The sequence below is a fragment of the Pecten maximus genome, unplaced genomic scaffold (assembly GCF_902652985.1).
Source record: "Pecten maximus unplaced genomic scaffold, xPecMax1.1, whole genome shotgun sequence".
NCBI lineage: Eukaryota > Metazoa > Mollusca > Bivalvia > Pectinida > Pectinidae > Pecten > Pecten maximus.
In genome coordinates, this window is record NW_022980980.1 from 8849 (window position 1) to 29152 (window position 20304).

The 20304-nt window shown below is 36.8% G+C and overlaps 1 protein-coding gene across 1 annotated transcript; it reads right to left on the minus strand.

Moving 5' to 3' along the window:
- Positions 1–1597: 1597 nt before the first annotated feature.
- On the minus strand, positions 1598–18757 carry LOC117319852 (the record flags this gene model as incomplete). The annotated part of the gene is made up of 7 exons (XM_033874570.1): positions 18695–18757; positions 17576–17643; positions 14968–15308; positions 7298–7448; positions 6942–7091; positions 6596–6702; positions 1598–1690 (listed from the first exon to the last, which is right to left on the minus strand). Coding segments are annotated over exons 1-7 (973 nt in total), but the record flags the coding sequence as incomplete, so codon positions are not given.
- Between the last annotated feature and the right edge of the window lie 1547 nt (positions 18758–20304).

The window sequence follows — 20304 nt, forward strand, 5'->3', positions numbered from 1 at the left end:
TAAGAACTTTGAATATGACATGTTTTATTGGAGGAATATGTCTGCTGAGATCCAGGTGGTCCATTAGGTGTCATGATAAAAAGTTTCTACAGATTTATTGTCAGACTAGAGGTAGATAAGCCAGATTACAGGAACTTATGACAGCAGGGAAGTGTTGTTTAGAACTCTTAGACCCTCAGAACTATAGTTCAGAAGGGCCAACAATAAATCCATCATTATGGGAGTATTATTTGTTTGTTTGGGGCCACATAGAGATGTTGTTCATAAATGATCTGTCCATCATTGGTCACTTAAAAGTGACATTTTACAGAAATATCATAATCTGGACAACTCAACATCTGGACAGAGTACTAGCTACTACTAACTCATTCTGACAGTGACCAGTTTAAATTTAGACAGATTTGTTGGAAGTATTTAATTGTATGCCATATAAGCATTCTAATGTAAGAAATTACATCAGTGTATAAAAGGATTTACTTATATAGAGACACATTACACATTAATAAGTTCACATATACTATTTGTTAATTAACCTTAAATGGCAATTTTTTGGTGATTACCACATTGTGAGATGAAACAAATCCAATAGATTTTTCCAGCCACATTTACTGAATAAGTCACTCAAAAGATTGTGAGATTTGCACGAGCACTTTAAATCTTGTTTTATGTACAAGCTAATTTGTAATGAACAGAGACCGTTAAATAATACAAAGTGAAAATAACTCCCCTATGTTTCAAAACTGATACACATAAATGCAACTAACAAACTAACTTTAAGACTGGCTCACAAAAGTTGCCTCCCTTTACAAAAAAATGATTCCATGCATAGCAATAGTGTACTCCCAAAAATATCACAAGTAATCGGCAGATTGGCTCACAAAAGTTATCCCCCTATTACAGGAATATTTTATTCTGAACTAAGAGGAGATAACTCAGAAAGCATTGTTCTGTTGATATAGCTTGCTCCCAGAATCACACACCATATGGATTGGCTCACAAAAGTTATCTCCCTTCTTCGATATTAATATTTTATACTGGACTAAGGGGAGATAACTCACAAGATGTGATCCCATAACTAGCTTACCTCAGAATCATACTGCATTATGTAAGCACGACAGACCATTCACATATATGACATTGCAACGACTCATTAATATTTTGCCTTTAAAAATACTCTTAACATAAACATTAGACACAATAATAAAATCTATCAATATCAAAAATATATCAAGGAAACATTTTTATCACATTATGATCTCTGGTCCATTTTGTTTTCACTGTGGTTAATCATTCACAGTATTATCAGTGTGACAGTTAATTATAACACTCATGTGATAACTGATATAGTGTATTTACTCCAAAGACCAAAGAAATGTTTTTCACTACCAATCCCAGAAAACAATTCCAGTTTTAAAATATGATAAATATTTAATTCTTCTTATACAATGCAATGTATCATGGTCACTGAATTTTTTTTTCATTTAATTTGTAAAATTTGCCCTCCAAAAATACTATGAAGTTTCATTTAAGGCAAAATACAAAGTACCATCCTAGAAGATTTCGCTATACGTAAACAGTAAAAGCAGAGTAGCCTTACCTAGATGGGTAGTCTTGATGTCCAGAGCTCTTTGTAATAACTTGACCGATTCACCCTTAGCCCCCTGGCTTGATTCTTCCTGAATCAATTTGGCTGTGAATGAAAATTAATCACTTAATTATCTTCATTTTCGTTATCAGATGTGATAAATGTCTACAGTTTTCCATAACAAAAGAATTAGGAACATTTTCAAATATTCTGACTTAAAGCATCAGATGTGAGAATTGTGACATTTTACTAAGGAAATGACCACACATAGTACAGTTGGATTAAGGATTAATCAAAGTACTGAAAGTACTGAAGACACAAACGAAAACAAATTATTTTAACTGCTTTTGTTTAGTGGGGACATGGTCAACTTTGTATGGAACATCACCAATACCTGATTAGGACTAGGACAAAATATTGGCAAGAAAAGAAATTCATATCTACTTTTGATTGCAAGTGCGTCTTGGCAGCTAATTTTCAGAATAAGTACTCGGGTAATCTTATTTGACATCTTCAATGGGTTAATGTATACGTAGTTGTAGATGTAATATGAAGGTCCTAGATTACCTGTAAAATTAATGAGGCCTTTCTTTTCAAACTTTTGAGGATCCCATGCCTATAAGCGCTTCACAAATTATCATTATCATTAGCATTTGAAAAAATATTTATACATTTGATGTAGCGCCCCATCTAGCTACCAGCTTTTAGATAAGAGAAAGCTCAGGTTAAAAACATTTGTGTGATTGTTTTAGGATTTTATCGTGTGTGCGAGCCCTGGTTTGAATGATGTTATGTCAAGGTTTTGAATGATATTTTGTGGCAGATTGTTCTATCCCTTCAGTGCCTTCTGTAAAATAGCGATAACAAACTTCAATTGTCAAAATACAATATGGCTGCCTGTCGGCCATGTTGTTTTCCGATTAGTCTCAAAATGCAATATCCATAACTAGGCACCGAGGGGAACCTACATATAAAGTTTGAGAAAGATCCCTTCAGCACTTTCTGAGAAATAGTGATAACAAACTTCAATTGTCCAAATCCAAGATGGCTGCCTGTCGGCCATATTGTTTTCCGATTGGTCTCAAAATGCAATATGCATAATTAATGTAAGCACCAAGAGGAACCTACATATGAAATTTGAGAAAGATCAATTCAGTGCTTTCTGAGAAATAGCAATAACAAACTTCAATTGTCAAAACCTAAGATGGCTGCCTGTCGGCCATATTGTTTTCCGATTGGTCTCAAAATGCATTATGCATAACCACTCACCAAGGGAAACCTACATATCAAATTTTAGAAAGATCCCTTCAGCACTTTTTGAGAAATTGCGATAACAAACTTCAATTGTCCAAATCCAAGATGGCTGCCTGTCGGCCATGTTGTTTTCCGATTAGTCTCAAAACGCAATATGCATAACTAGGCACCGAGGGGAACCTACTTATGAAATTTGAAAAAGATCCCGTCAACACTTTCTGAGAAATAGTGATAACAAACTTCAATTGACAAAATCAAAGATGGCTGCCTATCGGCCTTATTGTTTTCCGATTGGTCTCAAAATGCAATATGCATAACTAATGTTAGCACCAAGAGGAACCTACATATGAAATTTGAGAAAGATCAATTCAGTGCTTTCTGAGAAATAGCAATAACAAACTTCAATTGTCAAAACCTAAGATGGCTGCCTGTCGGCCATATTGTTTTCCGATTGGTCTCAAAATGCAATATGCAATACTAGAAACTAAGAGAAACCTATGAAATTTTAGAAGATCCCTTCAGTACTTTGAGAAATAGCGATAACAAGAATTGTTTACGGATGGAGGGACGGACGGACCACTGACGCAGGGCGATTTGAATAGCCCACCATCTGATGATGGTGGGTTAAAAACACCTGGGTCTGATAAACAGACTCTGGAAGCGTAGAATGCGGATGTAGACAGGGCAGGGTATACCATCACGACGGGCACATTAAACTAAGCACTATATTCAAAACTTAGAATTACATGCTCATATCAGCTCAGACTTGAGACAGTTTCTTAAGAGTGAACATGATTTTCATATAGCACTCTACGTTATATGTTTACACTCCATACTGTGTAGCTACAAATCATCTATACAACAAAAACACATTCATTCACATGTACAGTTCAAATCAATTTGAAGTGGAATTTTGTTTTTCACTTATGTACATTGCATCAAATATTCTCCGCAATAGTATATGTACCATATACATAACTGTAACTGCATGATACATATATATATGTATGTATGGTATATATATCATGTTAATTAATGTTAGTGAGATGTGAATGTAGCTATATGTATTGATATCATCGATTTCAAAATCAGAGGTTTTTTTTTAATCTGCAGCATCTGTCAGATGAAAATGTAGTTCGAATGCCCAAACTGGATGAACTGTACATGTAGTAGCATTCTTCAAAGTCCATTATGAATGCTTTTCATACAAATGTATTTCTTTCAATTGTTCATGTGTTTAAATTATTAGAACACTGAAGTAATTTTTATTTTCATAAAAATGGAAGTACTGCTTATCTTTAAAACTAAATTGGATATTGATAAGATAAATTTGCCAAAATGTTAAAAATCAAACCTTATTAAGTAGAATCTAAACAGTTGTAAATGGCTAAGCCCACTATTCTTAACAACAAAATTACTTATTTTGATTCTCTGTCAAATATAATCAGGTTACTTGAAGACTTTGTCAGAAAAGTTAACGCATATATACATTATTAATAGTTGCTTTAATTAAATTAATCTGAATTTGAACATTAAACCGACTTAACAATTTAAATGAAAAAAAATGTGTTTTCACCATTTACCATAATTGACAAGAAGAAAATAATTATTTAACTCAACCTATGATATAGTATGTAACAGTCATCAAGACAATACTATTATCTTTAGTCATGCCAAGTTATTTCACAATAGGATATATGCACAACACAAAAAAGTTTTACAAATTTTTGTTGTTTAGAAGAATAATGAACTTAGTAATTTTTGCTGTTCTTCTCAAATAATATGTACTAGTGTTGTAAAGAAAAAAAGATTAAATAATAATAATAAATCTAAGTGATAATAAATTATTTGCATTGATTTATCAATACTTTACTGTGCATTAGTTTAAAGGTTAATTTAATTCAGAAGCTGAAATGATTTAAGACAGAAAAAACCGCAGATGTAGGAATATAACATTTCCACTGCCTTTAAATATCTCTGGTTAAATTTAGCAATCAGTACATTTCCATGAAAAATGGTGTTTTCTAAAGAGTTACTGCCCTTTAACCGTCCCTGAAGCGTTCAAAACTCCACCAAACATAATAAAGGAATATGTAGATGTACATCGTAGACCCCTTTCTTTTTTATAATATGCTTCGACTGTTATGTAATATTTCAAATGATAATGATAGATCATTTTCTATTTTTTTTTAAACCACCACGAATATTAGAAAAAAAAGAATCAGTCGCTATAATTAGAGATGAAATTTTCAGTGACGTCTACATCTGCATGCAGACAGCCACGTTAATGCGGTACGCGTTCTGTAAACGAAAAACTTCATGTGCATTACGTAGGATATAATCAATAGATCCGAAGTCAATATTAATATTCACAAGTCCATTTGACATTTCGAAACCCTATTCAGTGAGAATTTATTTAACTTTTTATTTGCAAACATGCGTATGGTACTCGACTGCCGTTGTTGTGATATTGTCATGATGAATAGACAACTTTTTTTCTTTCGTAAAAAAACATCTATATAATCTAACCATCTGCAGACTACATCAATCACATGCAAGTTAATATTTCAGTGAGAAAATGACATTCAAAGTTGGGTTTGATCACCTACTCTTTCTTTTATTATTGTTTACATTACTGAAAGATGGCGGACAAAAACGGATGCTGGATGAGTGATTTTTCAATGTACAAAATAACAACGATATTCCGACGAAACTTTATCAATATTATAACCCATTCAGTAACATGCCACCAAAGAAAAAAAACACATAGATGTCGATGATGAAAATTCAGCGTGATGTTAGTAGATTTTTCTTCCGGGTCACAGGTAAGCAGCAATATGGCGCCAGCGAAAAGTCGATTGTATCATTCCGCGTGAAATATAATGCGTTCAACGCGGAAAAATATTCTTACGTATCATCGACAGAACATACTTAAATTAAATACTTTGAAAACTATCTATTTGTGAGGTTCTGTTGTTTTGTCATATATCTAACGAAACTGCAGTGTTGCATTTGACTCCGTAAGTCACGGGACTATTTTTTTTTTTGCGATAGAATATGATTGTGAAGTGGCAGTGGAAGTTGTGTCAGAGCGAACGAAAATGCCAAAAAAAAACACATTGTCCTGTCAGCTTTTAAAATACAACAAAACAAAAGGTGATTTTTTTTAATAGCTGAACTTCACTGTATGTCATTTTTTATCGTGAAGTTAAACAAATATTTACTGCATAACATTACGGAGTTACTGTACAGCAACGTTTAGATTGGCCAACAGCAGTATCCGCCAGAGCCCTCAAAAGCGCTGACATAGACTCAAACTTACGTTTGTGTCTACGTTTGTGTCAACAAAACAAAAGGTAATTTTTTTATAGCTGAACTTTACTATATGTCATTTTTTATCGTGAATATTTACGATATTTACAAATATTTACTGCATAGCATTACGGAGTTACTGTAAAGCAACGGTTAGATTGGCCAAGGCAGTATCCGCCAGAGGGCATCGTAGATTTTGTCAGCTACACCTCAAAAGCGCTGACATAGACTCAAACTTACGTTTGTGTCAAAAATATGTTTTAATGCAAAATATAAAATAATTAAAGTTTGCAGAAAAAAATCTGCAGGGAGTTTATTTTGACTTCATCAAATTATATACTCATGAATTTCATTACAGATTTTGAAATTATAAAAATCCAATATCATTTATTGAATTTGATTGGAAATGTTGGAGACAGTAGGCTATGAGATATGATTTCTTACCTAATTCTATGAGAATGTCGGACACCAATAAATGAGTAGTGCCCAGACAGGATTCTCTAATCTCCAATGAACGTCTGTAAACAGTTTCAGCTGCCACCTTGTCATAACTTAAAAAACAACAATATTTCATTATTAGTTGTTTCACTAATGAGAATACATTTTACAAAAAATATGAAAAACCCAGATTCATATCCTTTAAATGAAAATTAAGACTTATCATTACACAAGAGAAAAGAATGTTTGATAATCATATATTGGAGATTTATAAAATTATTTCCTTGTTATAAAATTTTCAAATCGTTTAACTACATGGGAGCTTTTTAATATTTTATTTTGAGATACATACCCTCGAATATTTTTAGGATTTCCCATAATGCCTGCCAGGGCATATAAGATGTCCGCCACCAGAGGATGTGTACGTCCATACCACTGTTCTCGTATCAGTAGAGACTGACGGAGACAGCTTTCTCCCAGTAAGAACTCAAACTGCTCAGCCCTATAGGATTCAAAAAGATCAGAATGAAATATGTTCAACATTTCATAGAATATAAATATTTCTGAGCTGCACATCACAATTACTGCGGAACAATGAAATTAACTGTAGTTTCATTGAAATCCCATTGCATTTGTATAAATACTCCAAATATTGAGCAGAAACTGTTTCAGAATTGGAGTAAATTATAAAAAAAAAGTCAGACTGACCTAAGAGTGCCCAGATTGTAGAGGATTGTGGCCCTCGTTGCTAGGTTTCCACAGCTAGTCACACAGTCCAGTGCCTCCTTCAGTAGATCTTCGGCACTTTCTAGGATTCCTTGTTTTAGCCTCAGGTTGCCATGGTGATTTAGTAGCCGACCTTACATAAAAGGATAAAAACAAAGTGAGCAAGGATTTACATGCAATAGGTGGTAAACCAGTAATTAATGAACTAATTAACAAGGAATTAAAACAGATCTCATCCCCTTTGTGTATATGATTATATAAATAATATTTTAACAACTTTTTAATTTTAACTTTTTTTTAAAGTGGTTAAGTGCGATGTTGACCCTTTTACCGTGACCAACAAAATTGAATCAGGTGAAGAAATTAGTGTTATGATAAAATACCAACATTAACTTTGTTGAGAGGTTGATGGTATGATACAATGCCAACATTAACATTGTTGAGAGGTTGATGGTATGATACTATGTCAACATTAACGTTGTTGAGAGGTTGACAGTATGATACTATGTCAACATTAACTTTGTTGAGAGGTTGATGGTATGATACAATGCCAACATTAACTTTGTTGAGAGGTTGATGGTATGATACTATGTCAACATTAACGTTGTTGAGAGGTTGACAGTATGATACTATGTCAACATTAACTTTGTTGAGAGGTTGATGGTATGATACAATGCCAACATTAACTTTGTTGAGAGGTTGATGGTATGATACTATGTCAACATGAACTTTGTTGAGAGGTTGATGGTATGATACTATGTCAACATTAACTTTGTTGAGAGGTTGATGGTATGATACTATGTCAACATTAACTTTGTTGAGAGGTTGATGGTATGATACAATGTCAACATTAACATTGTTGAGAGGTTGATGGTATGATACAATGTCAACATTACCTTTGTTGAGAGGTTGATGGTATGATACTATGTCAACATTAACTTTGTTGAGAGGTTGATGGTATGATACTATGTCAACATTAACTTTGTTGAGAGGTTGATGGTATGATACTATGCCAACATTAAAATTGTTGAGAGGTTGATGGTATGATACTATGTCAACATTAACTTTGTTGAGAGGTTGATGGTATGATACTATGTCAACATTAACGTTGTTGAGAGGTTGATGGTATGATACTATGTCAACATTAACTTTGTTGAGAGGTTGATGGTATGATACTATGTCAACATGAACTTTGTTGAGAGGTTGATGGTATGATACTATGTCAACATTAACTTTGTTGAGAGGTTGATGGTATGATACTATGTCAACATTAACATTGTTGAGAGGTTGATGGTATGAAACTATGTCAACATTAAATTTGTTGAGAGATTGATGGTATGATACTATGTCAACATTAACTTTGTTGAGAGGTTGATGGTATGATACAATGTCAACATTAACATTGTTGAGAGGTTGATGGTATGATACTATGTCAACATTAAATTTGTTGAGAGATTGATGGTATGATACTATGTCAACATTAACTTTGTTGAGAGGTTGATGGTTTGATACTATGTCAACATTAACTTTGTTGAGAGGTTGATGGTATGATACTATGTCAACATTAAATTTGTTGAGAGATTGATGGTATGATACTATGTCAACATTAACGTTGTTGAGAGGTTGATGGTATGATACTATGTCAACATGAACTTTGTTGAGAGGTTGATGGTATGATACTATGTCAACATTAACTTTGTTGAGAGGTTGATGGTATGATACTATGTCAACATTAACGTTGTTGAGAGGTTGATGGTATGATACTATGTCAACATTAACATTGTTGAGAGGTTGATGGTATGATACTATGTCAACATTAACTTTGTTGAAAGGTTGATGGTATGATACTATGTCAACATTAACGTTGTTGAGAGGTTGATGGTATGATACTATGTCAACATTAACTTTGTTGAGAGGTTGATGGTATGATACTATGTCAACATTAACTTTGTTGAGAGGTTGATGGTATGATACTATGCCAACATGAACTTTGTTGAGAGGTTGATGGTATGGTACTATGTCAACATTAACGTTGTTGAGAGGTTGATGGTATGATACTATGTCAACATTAACTTTGTTGAGAGGTTGATGGTATGATACTATGCCAACATGAACTTTGTTGAGAGGTTGATGGTATGATACTATGTCAACATTAACGTTGTTGAGAGGTTGATGGTATGATACTATGTCAACATTAACTTTGTTGAGAGGTTGATGGTATGATACTATGCCAACATGAACTTTGTTGAGAGGTTGATGGTATGATACTATGTCAACATGAACTTTGTTGAGAGGTTGATGGTATGATACTATGTCAACATTAACTTTGTTGAGAGGTTGATGGTATGATACTATGTCAACATTAACATTGTTGAGAGGTTGATGGTATGATACTATGTCAACATTAAATTTGTTGAGAGATTGATGGTATGATACTATGTCAACATTAACTTTGTTGAGAGGTTGATGGTATGATACTATGTCAACATTAACATTGTTGAGAGGTTGATGGTATGATACTATGTCAACATTAAATTTGTTGAGAGATTGATGGTATGATACTATGTCAACATTAACTTTGTTGAGAGGTTGATGGTATGATACTATGTCAACATTAACTTTGTTGAGAGGTTGATGGTATGATACTATGTCAACATTAAATTTGTTGAGAGATTGATGGTATGATACTATGTCAACATTAACGTTGTTGAGAGGTTGATGGTATGATACTATGTCAACATGAACTTTGTTGAGAGGTTGATGGTATGATACTGCCAACATTAACATTGTTGAGAGGTTGATGGTATGATACTATGTCAACATTAACATTGTTGAGAGGTTGATGGTATGATACTATGTCAACATTAACTTTGTTGAGAGGTTGATGGTATGATACTATGTCAACATTAACGTTGTTGAGAGGTTGATGGTATGATACTATGTCAACATTAACTTTGTTGAGAGGTTGATGGTATGATACTATGTCAACATTAACTTTGTTGAGAGGTTGATGGTATGATACTATGCCAACATGAACTTTGTTGAGAGGTTGATGGTATGGTACTATGTCAACATTAACGTTGTTGAGAGGTTGATGGTATGATACTATGTCAACATTAACTTTGTTGAGAGGTTGATGGTATGATACTATGCCAACATGAACTTTGTTGAGAGGTTGATGGTATGATACTATGTCAACATTAATGTTGTTGAGAGGTTGATGGTATGATACTATGTCAACATTAACGTTGTTGAGAGGTTGATGGTATGATACTATGTCAACATTAACATTGTTGAGAGGTTGATGGTATGATACTATGTCAACATTAACTTTGTTGAAAGGTTGATGGTATGATACTATGTCAACATTAACGTTGTTGAGAGGTTGATGGTATGATACTATGTCAACATTAACTTTGTTGAGAGGTTGATGGTATGATACTATGTCAACATTAACTTTGTTGAGAGGTGATGGTATGATACTATGCCAACATGAACTTTGTTGAGAGGTTGATGGTATGATACTATGTCAACATTAACGGTGTTGAGAGGTTGATGGTATGATACTATGTCAACATTAACGTTGTTGAGAGGTTGATGGTATGATACTATGTCAACATTAACTTTGTTGAGAGGTTGATGGTATGATACTATGCCAACATGAACTTTGTTGAGAGGTTGATGGTATGATACTATGTCAACATTAACGTTGTTGAGAGGTTGATGGTATGATACTATGTCAACATTAACTTTGTTGAGAGGTTGATGGTATGATACTATGCCAACATGAACTTTGTTGAGAGGTTGATGGTATGATACTATGTCAACATGAACTTTGTTGAGAGGTTGATGGTATGATACTATGTCAACATTAACTTTGTTGAGAGGTTGATGGTATGATACTATGTCACATTAACATTGTTGAGAGGTTGATGGTATGATACTATGTCAACATTAAATTTGTTGAGAGATTGATGGTATGATACTATGTCAACATTAACTTTGTTGAGAGGTTGATGGTATGATACTATGTCAACATTAACATTGTTGAGAGGTTGATGGTATGATACTATGTCAACATTAAATTTGTTGAGAGATTGATGGTATGATACTATGTCAACATTAACTTTGTTGAGAGGTTGATGGTATGATACTATGTCAACATTAACTTTGTTGAGAGGTTGATGGTATGATACTATGTCAACATTAAATTTGTTGAGAGATTGATGGTATGATACTATGTCAACATTAACGTTGTTGAGAGGTTGATGGTATGATACTATGTCAACATGAACTTTGTTGAGAGGTTGATGGTATGATACTGCCAACATTAACATTGTTGAGAGGTTGATGGTATGATACTATGTCAACATTAACATTGTTGAGAGGTTGATGGTATGATACTATGTCAACATTAACTTTGTTGAGAGGTTGATGGTATGATACTATGTCAACATTAACGTTGTTGAGAGGTTGATGGTATGATACTATGCCAACATTAACGTTGTTGAGAGGTTGATGGTATGATACTATGTCAACATTAACTTTGTTGAGAGGTTGATGGTATGATACTATGGCAACATTAACGTTGTTGAGAGGTTGATGGTATGATACTATGCCAACATTAACGTTGTTGAGAGGTTGATGGTATGGTACTATGTCAACATTAACGTTGTTGAGAGGTTGATGGTATGATACTATGCCAACATTAACGTTGTTGAGAGGTTGATGGTATGATACTATGCCAACATTAATGTTGTTGAGAGGTTGATGGTATGATACTATGTCAACATTAACTTTGTTGAGAGGTTGATGGTATGATACTATGTCAACATTAACGTTGTTGAGAGGTTGATGTATGATACTATGTCAACATTAACTTTGTTGAGAGGTTGATGGTATGATACTATGTCAACATTAAATTTGTTGAGAGGTTGATGGTATGGTACTATGTCAACATTAACGTTGTTGAGAGGTTGATGGTATGATACTATGTCAACATTAACTTTGTTGAGAGGTTGATGGTATGATACTATGCCAACATGAACTTTGTTGAGAGGTTGATGGTATGATACTATGTCAACATTAATGTTGTTGAGAGGTTGATGGTATGATACTATGTCAACATTAACGTTGTTGAGAGGTTGATGGTATGATACTATGTCAACATTAACATTGTTGAGAGGTTGATGGTATGATACTATGTCAACATTAACTTTGTTGAAAGGTTGATGGTATGATACTATGTCAACATTAACGTTGTTGAGAGGTTGATGGTATGATACTATGTCAACATTAACTTTGTTGAGAGGTTGATGGTATGATACTATGTCAACATTAACTTTGTTGAGAGGTGATGGTATGATACTATGCCAACATGAACTTTGTTGAGAGGTTGATGGTATGATACTATGTCAACATTAACGGTGTTGAGAGGTTGATGGTATGATACTATGTCAACATTAACGTTGTTGAGAGGTTGATGGTATGATACTATGTCAACATTAACTTTGTTGAGAGGTTGATGGTATGATACTATGCCAACATGAACTTTGTTGAGAGGTTGATGGTATGATACTATGTCAACATTAACGTTGTTGAGAGGTTGATGGTATGATACTATGTCAACATTAACTTTGTTGAGAGGTTGATGGTATGATACTATGCCAACATGAACTTTGTTGAGAGGTTGATGGTATGATACTATGTCAACATGAACTTTGTTGAGAGGTTGATGGTATGATACTATGTCAACATTAACTTTGTTGAGAGGTTGATGGTATGATACTATGTCAACATTAACATTGTTGAGAGGTTGATGGTATGATACTATGTCAACATTAAATTTGTTGAGAGATTGATGGTATGATACTATGTCAACATTAACTTTGTTGAGAGGTTGATGGTATGATACTATGTCAACATTAACATTGTTGAGAGGTTGATGGTATGATACTATGTCAACATTAAATTTGTTGAGAGATTGATGGTATGATACTATGTCAACATTAACTTTGTTGAGAGGTTGATGGTATGATACTATGTCAACATTAACTTTGTTGAGAGGTTGATGGTATGATACTATGTCAACATTAAATTTGTTGAGAGATTGATGGTATGATACTATGTCAACATTAACGTTGTTGAGAGGTTGATGGTATGATACTATGTCAACATGAACTTTGTTGAGAGGTTGATGGTATGATACTGCCAACATTAACATTGTTGAGAGGTTGATGGTATGATACTATGTCAACATTAACATTGTTGAGAGGTTGATGGTATGATACTATGTCAACATTAACTTTGTTGAGAGGTTGATGGTATGATACTATGTCAACATTAACGTTGTTGAGAGGTTGATGGTATGATACTATGCCAACATTAACGTTGTTGAGAGGTTGATGGTATGATACTATGTCAACATTAACTTTGTTGAGAGGTTGATGGTATGATACTATGGCAACATTAACGTTGTTGAGAGGTTGATGGTATGATACTATGCCAACATTAACGTTGTTGAGAGGTTGATGGTATGGTACTATGTCAACATTAACGTTGTTGAGAGGTTGATGGTATGATACTATGCCAACATTAACGTTGTTGAGAGGTTGATGGTATGATACTATGCCAACATTAATGTTGTTGAGAGGTTGATGGTATGATACTATGTCAACATTAACTTTGTTGAGAGGTTGATGGTATGATACTATGTCAACATTAACGTTGTTGAGAGGTTGATGTATGATACTATGTCAACATTAACTTTGTTGAGAGGTTGATGGTATGATACTATGTCAACATTAACTTTGTTGAGAGGTTGATGGTATGATACAATGTCAACATCAACTTTGTTGAGAGGTTGATGGTATGATACTATGTCAACTTAACTTTGTGTGAGAGGTTGATGGTATGATACTATGTCAACATTAACTGTTTGTTGAGAGGTGGTCGATGGTATGATACTATGTCAACATTACCTGTTGTTTGAGAGGGTGATGGTATGATACTATGTTCAACATTAACTTTGTTGAGAGTTTGATGGTATGATACAATGTCCACATTAACATGTTGAGAGGTTGATGGTATGATACTATGTCAACAGTAACTTTGTTGAGAGGTTGATGGTATGATACTATGTCAACATTACTTTGTTGAGAGGGTTGATGTATGATACTATGTCAACATTACGTTGTGAGAGGTTGATGGTTATGATACTATGTCAACATTAACTTTGTTGAGAGGTTGATGGTATGATACTATGTCAACATTAACTTTGTTGAGAGGTTGATGGTATGATACAATGTCAACATTAACTTTGTTGAGAGGTTGATGGTATGATACTATGTCAACATTAACTTTGTTGAGAGGTTGATGGTATGATACTATGTCAACATTAACGTTGTTGAGAGGTTGATGGTATGATACTATGTCAACATTAACTTTGTTGAGAGGTTGATGGTATGATACTATGTCAACATTAACTTTGTTGAGAGGTTGATGGTATGATACTATGTCAACATTAACTTTGTTGAGAGGTTGATGGTATGATACTATGTCAACATTAACTTTGTTGAGAGGTTGATGGTATGATACTATGTCAACATTAACTTTGTTAGAGGTTGATGGTATGATACTATGTCAACATTAACGTTGTTGAGAGGTTGATGGTAGATGATCCCCCCTGCCCCCCCTTCCCCCTTTGGGAGAGGTTGCTGGTTTCTGCTCCTCTGCCCCTTTCCGTGTTGCGGTTGCTGCGGCTCCTCTGTCCCCCTTCACTTTGTTGCGGGGTGCTGGTCTGATCCCGTCCCCCCTTTCCGTTGTGGCGCGGTTGCTGGTCTGGCTCCTCTGTCCCCCCTCCCTTGTTGCGCGGTTTTGCTGTCTGTCCTCTAGTCCCCTTTGCCCCTTTGTGCGCGGTTGCGGTTCTCTCTTGTCCCCTTCCCGTTGTTGAGCGGGTTGCTGGTCTGCTCCTCTGTCCCCCGTCAAACGAACACTGAAATAAAGAAAAGGTCCAATAACCAAAAAAGCCCCAGGTTGCTGGTCTGTCTCTGTCCCCATTGACTTTGTTGAGAGGTTGGTGGTTAGCGATACTCACCCCTGTCAACATTTACTTTGTTGAGAGGTTTTGATGGAGGAACACCCCCCCTCACAAGACACCAAGTCCACACCACCCACCACCCACCATCCCCACAACACACCCAAACTTGATGCCCTTGCAACACCGCCCAACCCAAGTTTCTGTCTCTACCCCAACTGCACCCACGTAACCCCCAACCAACAAAACAACCCACCACCCCCAACAACAAAACCACTATGGACACCCCAAGATACTCTGAAACCCCAACGAACGGTTGATGGTCTGCTCCTCTGTCCCCTTCACTATTGTTGCGCGGTTGCTTGCAGTCTGTCCTCTGTCCCCCTTCACTTTGCCTTCACAAGCCGCGGTGCTGGTCTCCGACTCTCCCGCCCCCCACCAACAACCTCCCACCTGAGAAGTTGCGCGGGTTGCTGGCCAGTCCCCTACATACAACAGACCAATACTGACTGAAATAACAACACCACACAAAAAACACACCAGGAAAAAAAGAAGAGAACCGGTGCTTGCAACCCCCGTCGGTACTATGTCAACATTAACTTTGTTGAGAGGTTGATGGTATGATACTATGTCAACATTAACTTTGTTGAGAGGTTGATGGTATGATACTATGTCAACATTAACGTTGAGAGGTTGATGGTATGATACAATGTCAACATTAACTTGTTGAGAGGTTGATGGTATGATACTATGTCAACATTAACTTGTTGAGAGGTTGATGGTATGATACAATGTCAACATTAACTTTGTTGAGAGGTTGATGGTATGATACTATGTCAACATTAACGTTGAGAGGTTGATGGTATGATACTATGTCAACATTAACTATGTTGAGAGGTTGATGGTATGATACTATGTCAACATTAACTTTGTTGAGAGGTTGATGGTATGATACTATGTCAACATTAAACTGTTGAGAGGTTGATGGTATGATACTATGTCAACATTAACGTTGAGAGGTTGATGGTATGATACTAGCAAATTCCGTTGAGAGGTTGATGCGTCTTGCTACTATGCAAACATTCATGTTGTTTGAGAGGATCACACGCGAACTGTTGAGGGAAAGGGCAGGTTCTGAAGCGTACTACTATGTCAACCTAACTCTGCGGTGTGTGCTGTGAAAAAGACGAAGCCACCAACGCGCACACACACATTCCACTACCAGAGAGTAAACCCCGAGAAGCGGCACAAGCCGAGAAAGATGGTATGATTACTATACAGACAATACAAATTAACTTTGTGATAGGTTGATGGTATGATACTATGTCCACATTAACGTTGTGAGAGGGGTGTTGGCGAAATTCGGGCATATGTCACCCCCATGATGGTATGATACTATGTCAACCATTAACATTGTGAGAGGTTTGATGGTTATGATAATATGTAAAACATTACCTTTGTCTGGAGGTTGATGGTCGATACTCTGGTCAACATGAACATTGTTGGAGGTTGAGGTATTGTTTACTTATTGTCAACATTAACGGGGTTGAGAGGTTGATGGTATGATAATATGTCAACATTAAAATTGTTGTGAAGGGGGGAAGGTTTGTGGGATGATCCTATGTCAACATTACTTTGTTAGAGGTTCTTGAGGTTGATGTCTGATACTATGTGCAACATTAACATTGTTTGAGCGGTTGATGGTCTGATCCTATGTCAACATAACGTTGTTGAGAGGTTGAGTTGTATGCTACTAGTCAACATCCACTTGTTGAGAGGTTTGTGTGTGGTATGATACTATGTCAACTTCACTTTGTTGAGCGGTTTGATGTATGATACTATGTCCAAAAACAGTCACTTTCGTTGAGAGGTTGATGGTATGGCTTACAATGTATCATTACCGTTGTTCTACTCCGCGGACCCCGACCCGTTCTAAAGACTTCCATGCCCAAAAACTGATACTCGTTTGTCTTCTAAGGAGGCGATACATGGTGTATGTGTAACAAAAAGATCCATAAATAGCAGAACAGGAGAAAACAAACAGACGTTTCTATAAACAAAAGACACAGAGTACCAAAACAATGTACCTTTCAGGTAGTACATTTCGTGGATTAGGGTGCCTCTGTTCCTTCTTCTATTCCAGGTTCTCGGAGATGTCCATGACCAGTACGGAGCGCACGACGGAACCACTTTTCAGTTGTTCATGTTGTTTCCCAATTCCTTACGAATTGGCCAGCCATCTCCTGGCTAGGGCATGCAGAAGTTGGTCGTACTCGGGAACAGGGGGGTTAGTCTGATCAATTCAACATTATTTGTGATGCAGTTAAAAAAGATAGCTCATTACTCCTTTATTAATCAAGAGGCCATCCAGGTATGTTTGTATCATTCAATGAGAAAGAAAAAAAATGTTAACTTGAAATATTTGCACATATTGGTTATACAGATAATGTACTAGTTGAAAAATTCAAACACGGAAAACATTATACTAATCAGGTACTAGAACATCCATAGTAAATGTGGGGGATCCACCAATAATCTTAACATAGGGCATTATAGCTGTCACGCTGTTCAAGTATTTTTGCTACAGTCAATTTGAGTGGAGGAACGACATTGTAATTAAAAGATGTAATCAAGTGCGATTTATACCTTGTCAAGTTTGTCATTGAGTGCCCTACATATGTTGTCTGGGACCTTGTGATGACCAATGTCCTGAGAACGCAGGCTCTCCTGCAGGCCCCGCTTCCTCTTGCTGCGGTGCGGCGGTTTTTTGGTCCCTGGTCTGTTGCCACCCCCAACCCCCCCTCGCCTTTTGCCAGCCCTCCCCCCCCCACCTCTCCGCCCTTGCCCTGCGGCCCCACCCCAGCCCCCGCGCCCATTGTTTTGGGTTTTTTTTCCCCCCTTGCTTTCGTTTGCACCCCGCCCCCCGGGTTCTTCCGTCTTTTCCCTATTCGTCGTGGTCCCAGCCCTTTGTTTGCCCCCGCCCCCCCCGCTTCTTCCCCCTTGCTCTGCTGCTGTCCTCTGGCCCCGCCCCCCCCCCCGCTTTGGGCCCCCCTCTTTCCGGTCTTCCGGGCGCTCCCTCTCCCCTGTCTTGTCCCCTTCGCTCCCTGTCCCTTCCCCCCCCACCCTCGGCCTTCCTTTTTTCCCCCCACCTCCCCCCCCGCTTCCCCCCCTGCACTTGGGCCTTCTCTCCGGTTTGTCCCCGTGGGCTCGCTCGGCTGCCTCCCGTGTGTTTTCTTTTCTTTCGGGCGCCTCTGCCTTTGTCCCTTTTTTTTTTTCCCCTGTCCTCCTTCTTTCCCTTTTTTTCTTTTCTTTCTTTTTCTCGCCCTTTGACGCCCCCCACCTACCTTCCTCTTCAACACACACACAACCAAAAGCACAACCGGCCATCCGCCCCCATACACACCCATTCTCACGTAAACCGACTGCACGTAGGGTTCCCGTATACTCCACAATACTAGTTGCCAGCACAGAAAAGAAATTTAATGGGTACCCCTTTGATCGCCAGCCTAGCTGAGCCTCCTTAAACCTTTTTTTTCTCACTTCGTTTGTCTATCGCCCAGTTTGTCTGGGAAAGGTCAAGATAACCCTGACAGACGTGTTTGAATTTTGTTTGGGGGATTTTTTGCAGAGACAAGAGAACACGCCCTGCGCTTCCTCATCACAATTCCTTCCTGCCTAAACTTGTGGTGTGTGGCCTACCTCAACAGCACAAGAAACAGTCCAAAACCCACAAACCAGGGCCACCCCCCCCGGGTTTTTCCGGGGCCCCCTTTTCCTGGGAAAAAAAACCCCGGGGCCCTTTTTGGGGTTTTTTCTTGTTTTGACCCGGGTTCTTTTTTTTCAGGGTTTTTTTTTGGGCCCCCCCCCTTGGGTGGTTTTGGCCCGCTTTTGGGCCTTGGTTTGGGGCCCCCCCGTTTTGTTTTCTTTTTTTCATGGCTTTTTTCCCCCCTTCCCCCGTTTGGGCCTTTTGTTGGCGGGGTGGGTCCTTCCCCCTTGTTCTTTGGGGTTTCTTTTTTTTTTCCCCCCCCTTTTTTTTTTTTTCTTTTGGCTTTGGGAAATACCTTTCCAACAACAAACCCAACAAGGCTCAAAACCATCAGTAACATGTTAGTCCATACTTACATACTTGTGCCCAGAAAGAAAAAATTTATTGTACCCCCTTTTGGGCTTGATTTTTAAAATTTTCTTGTTTTTCTTAAAATTGGGGCGTTTACCTATTTAAAAAATTTGGGGATTTTCAAAAAAGAAAAACTTTTTCCTACAAACTTGCCCATTGTTTGTTGGCCTTTTAAAAAAACAACAGTAACAAGTTTTCCCAAAAGGCTAACAAACTTAAAGAAGTTATTTTTGGTTTTTACAAAACTATGACGGGCCCCCACATATAGCGCGAGACCATCAAATTTGGTTAAAAAAACGATACATTGCAGTTGCAAACGTAGGTTAATTTGTCCAAAAGGGATATTGTGCCCTAAAACGCTAGTTTTGCCATTCAGTAAGTAGTTTATTATAAATTTGGCTTGATTTTTTCCCCCTTCTATAGGGTAAATTTTTCCTTTAAAAAAACAACAAAAAAAAAAATTTTGTTTGCCCCCTTGCTTATTAAAAACAAACTATTATTACATATATAGGCTTGATTTTTACTTAACTGATTATTTTCTTAATATAGGTGATTTTCCTTTTTGGGGGGGATGTTTTTGGGTTTTTTTTTTAAAATTTTTTTTTTTTTACCATACCCCCCCCCCCCCCCTTTTTTTCTATTACAGTATGGCTTTTAAATTTGGGCATACAGTATAGGCTATGACTTGTTTCCTATACAGTATAACTATACTTTTGTGTTTACGTATAGGCTAGTTTGACCAAAAGTAAGGCTAGACTTTAGGGCTATAAATTTGGCTATGACTTTTTGTCTAAAGCTAGTTTCGGGTAACTTAACTTTTTTCCAAATATAGCCTAT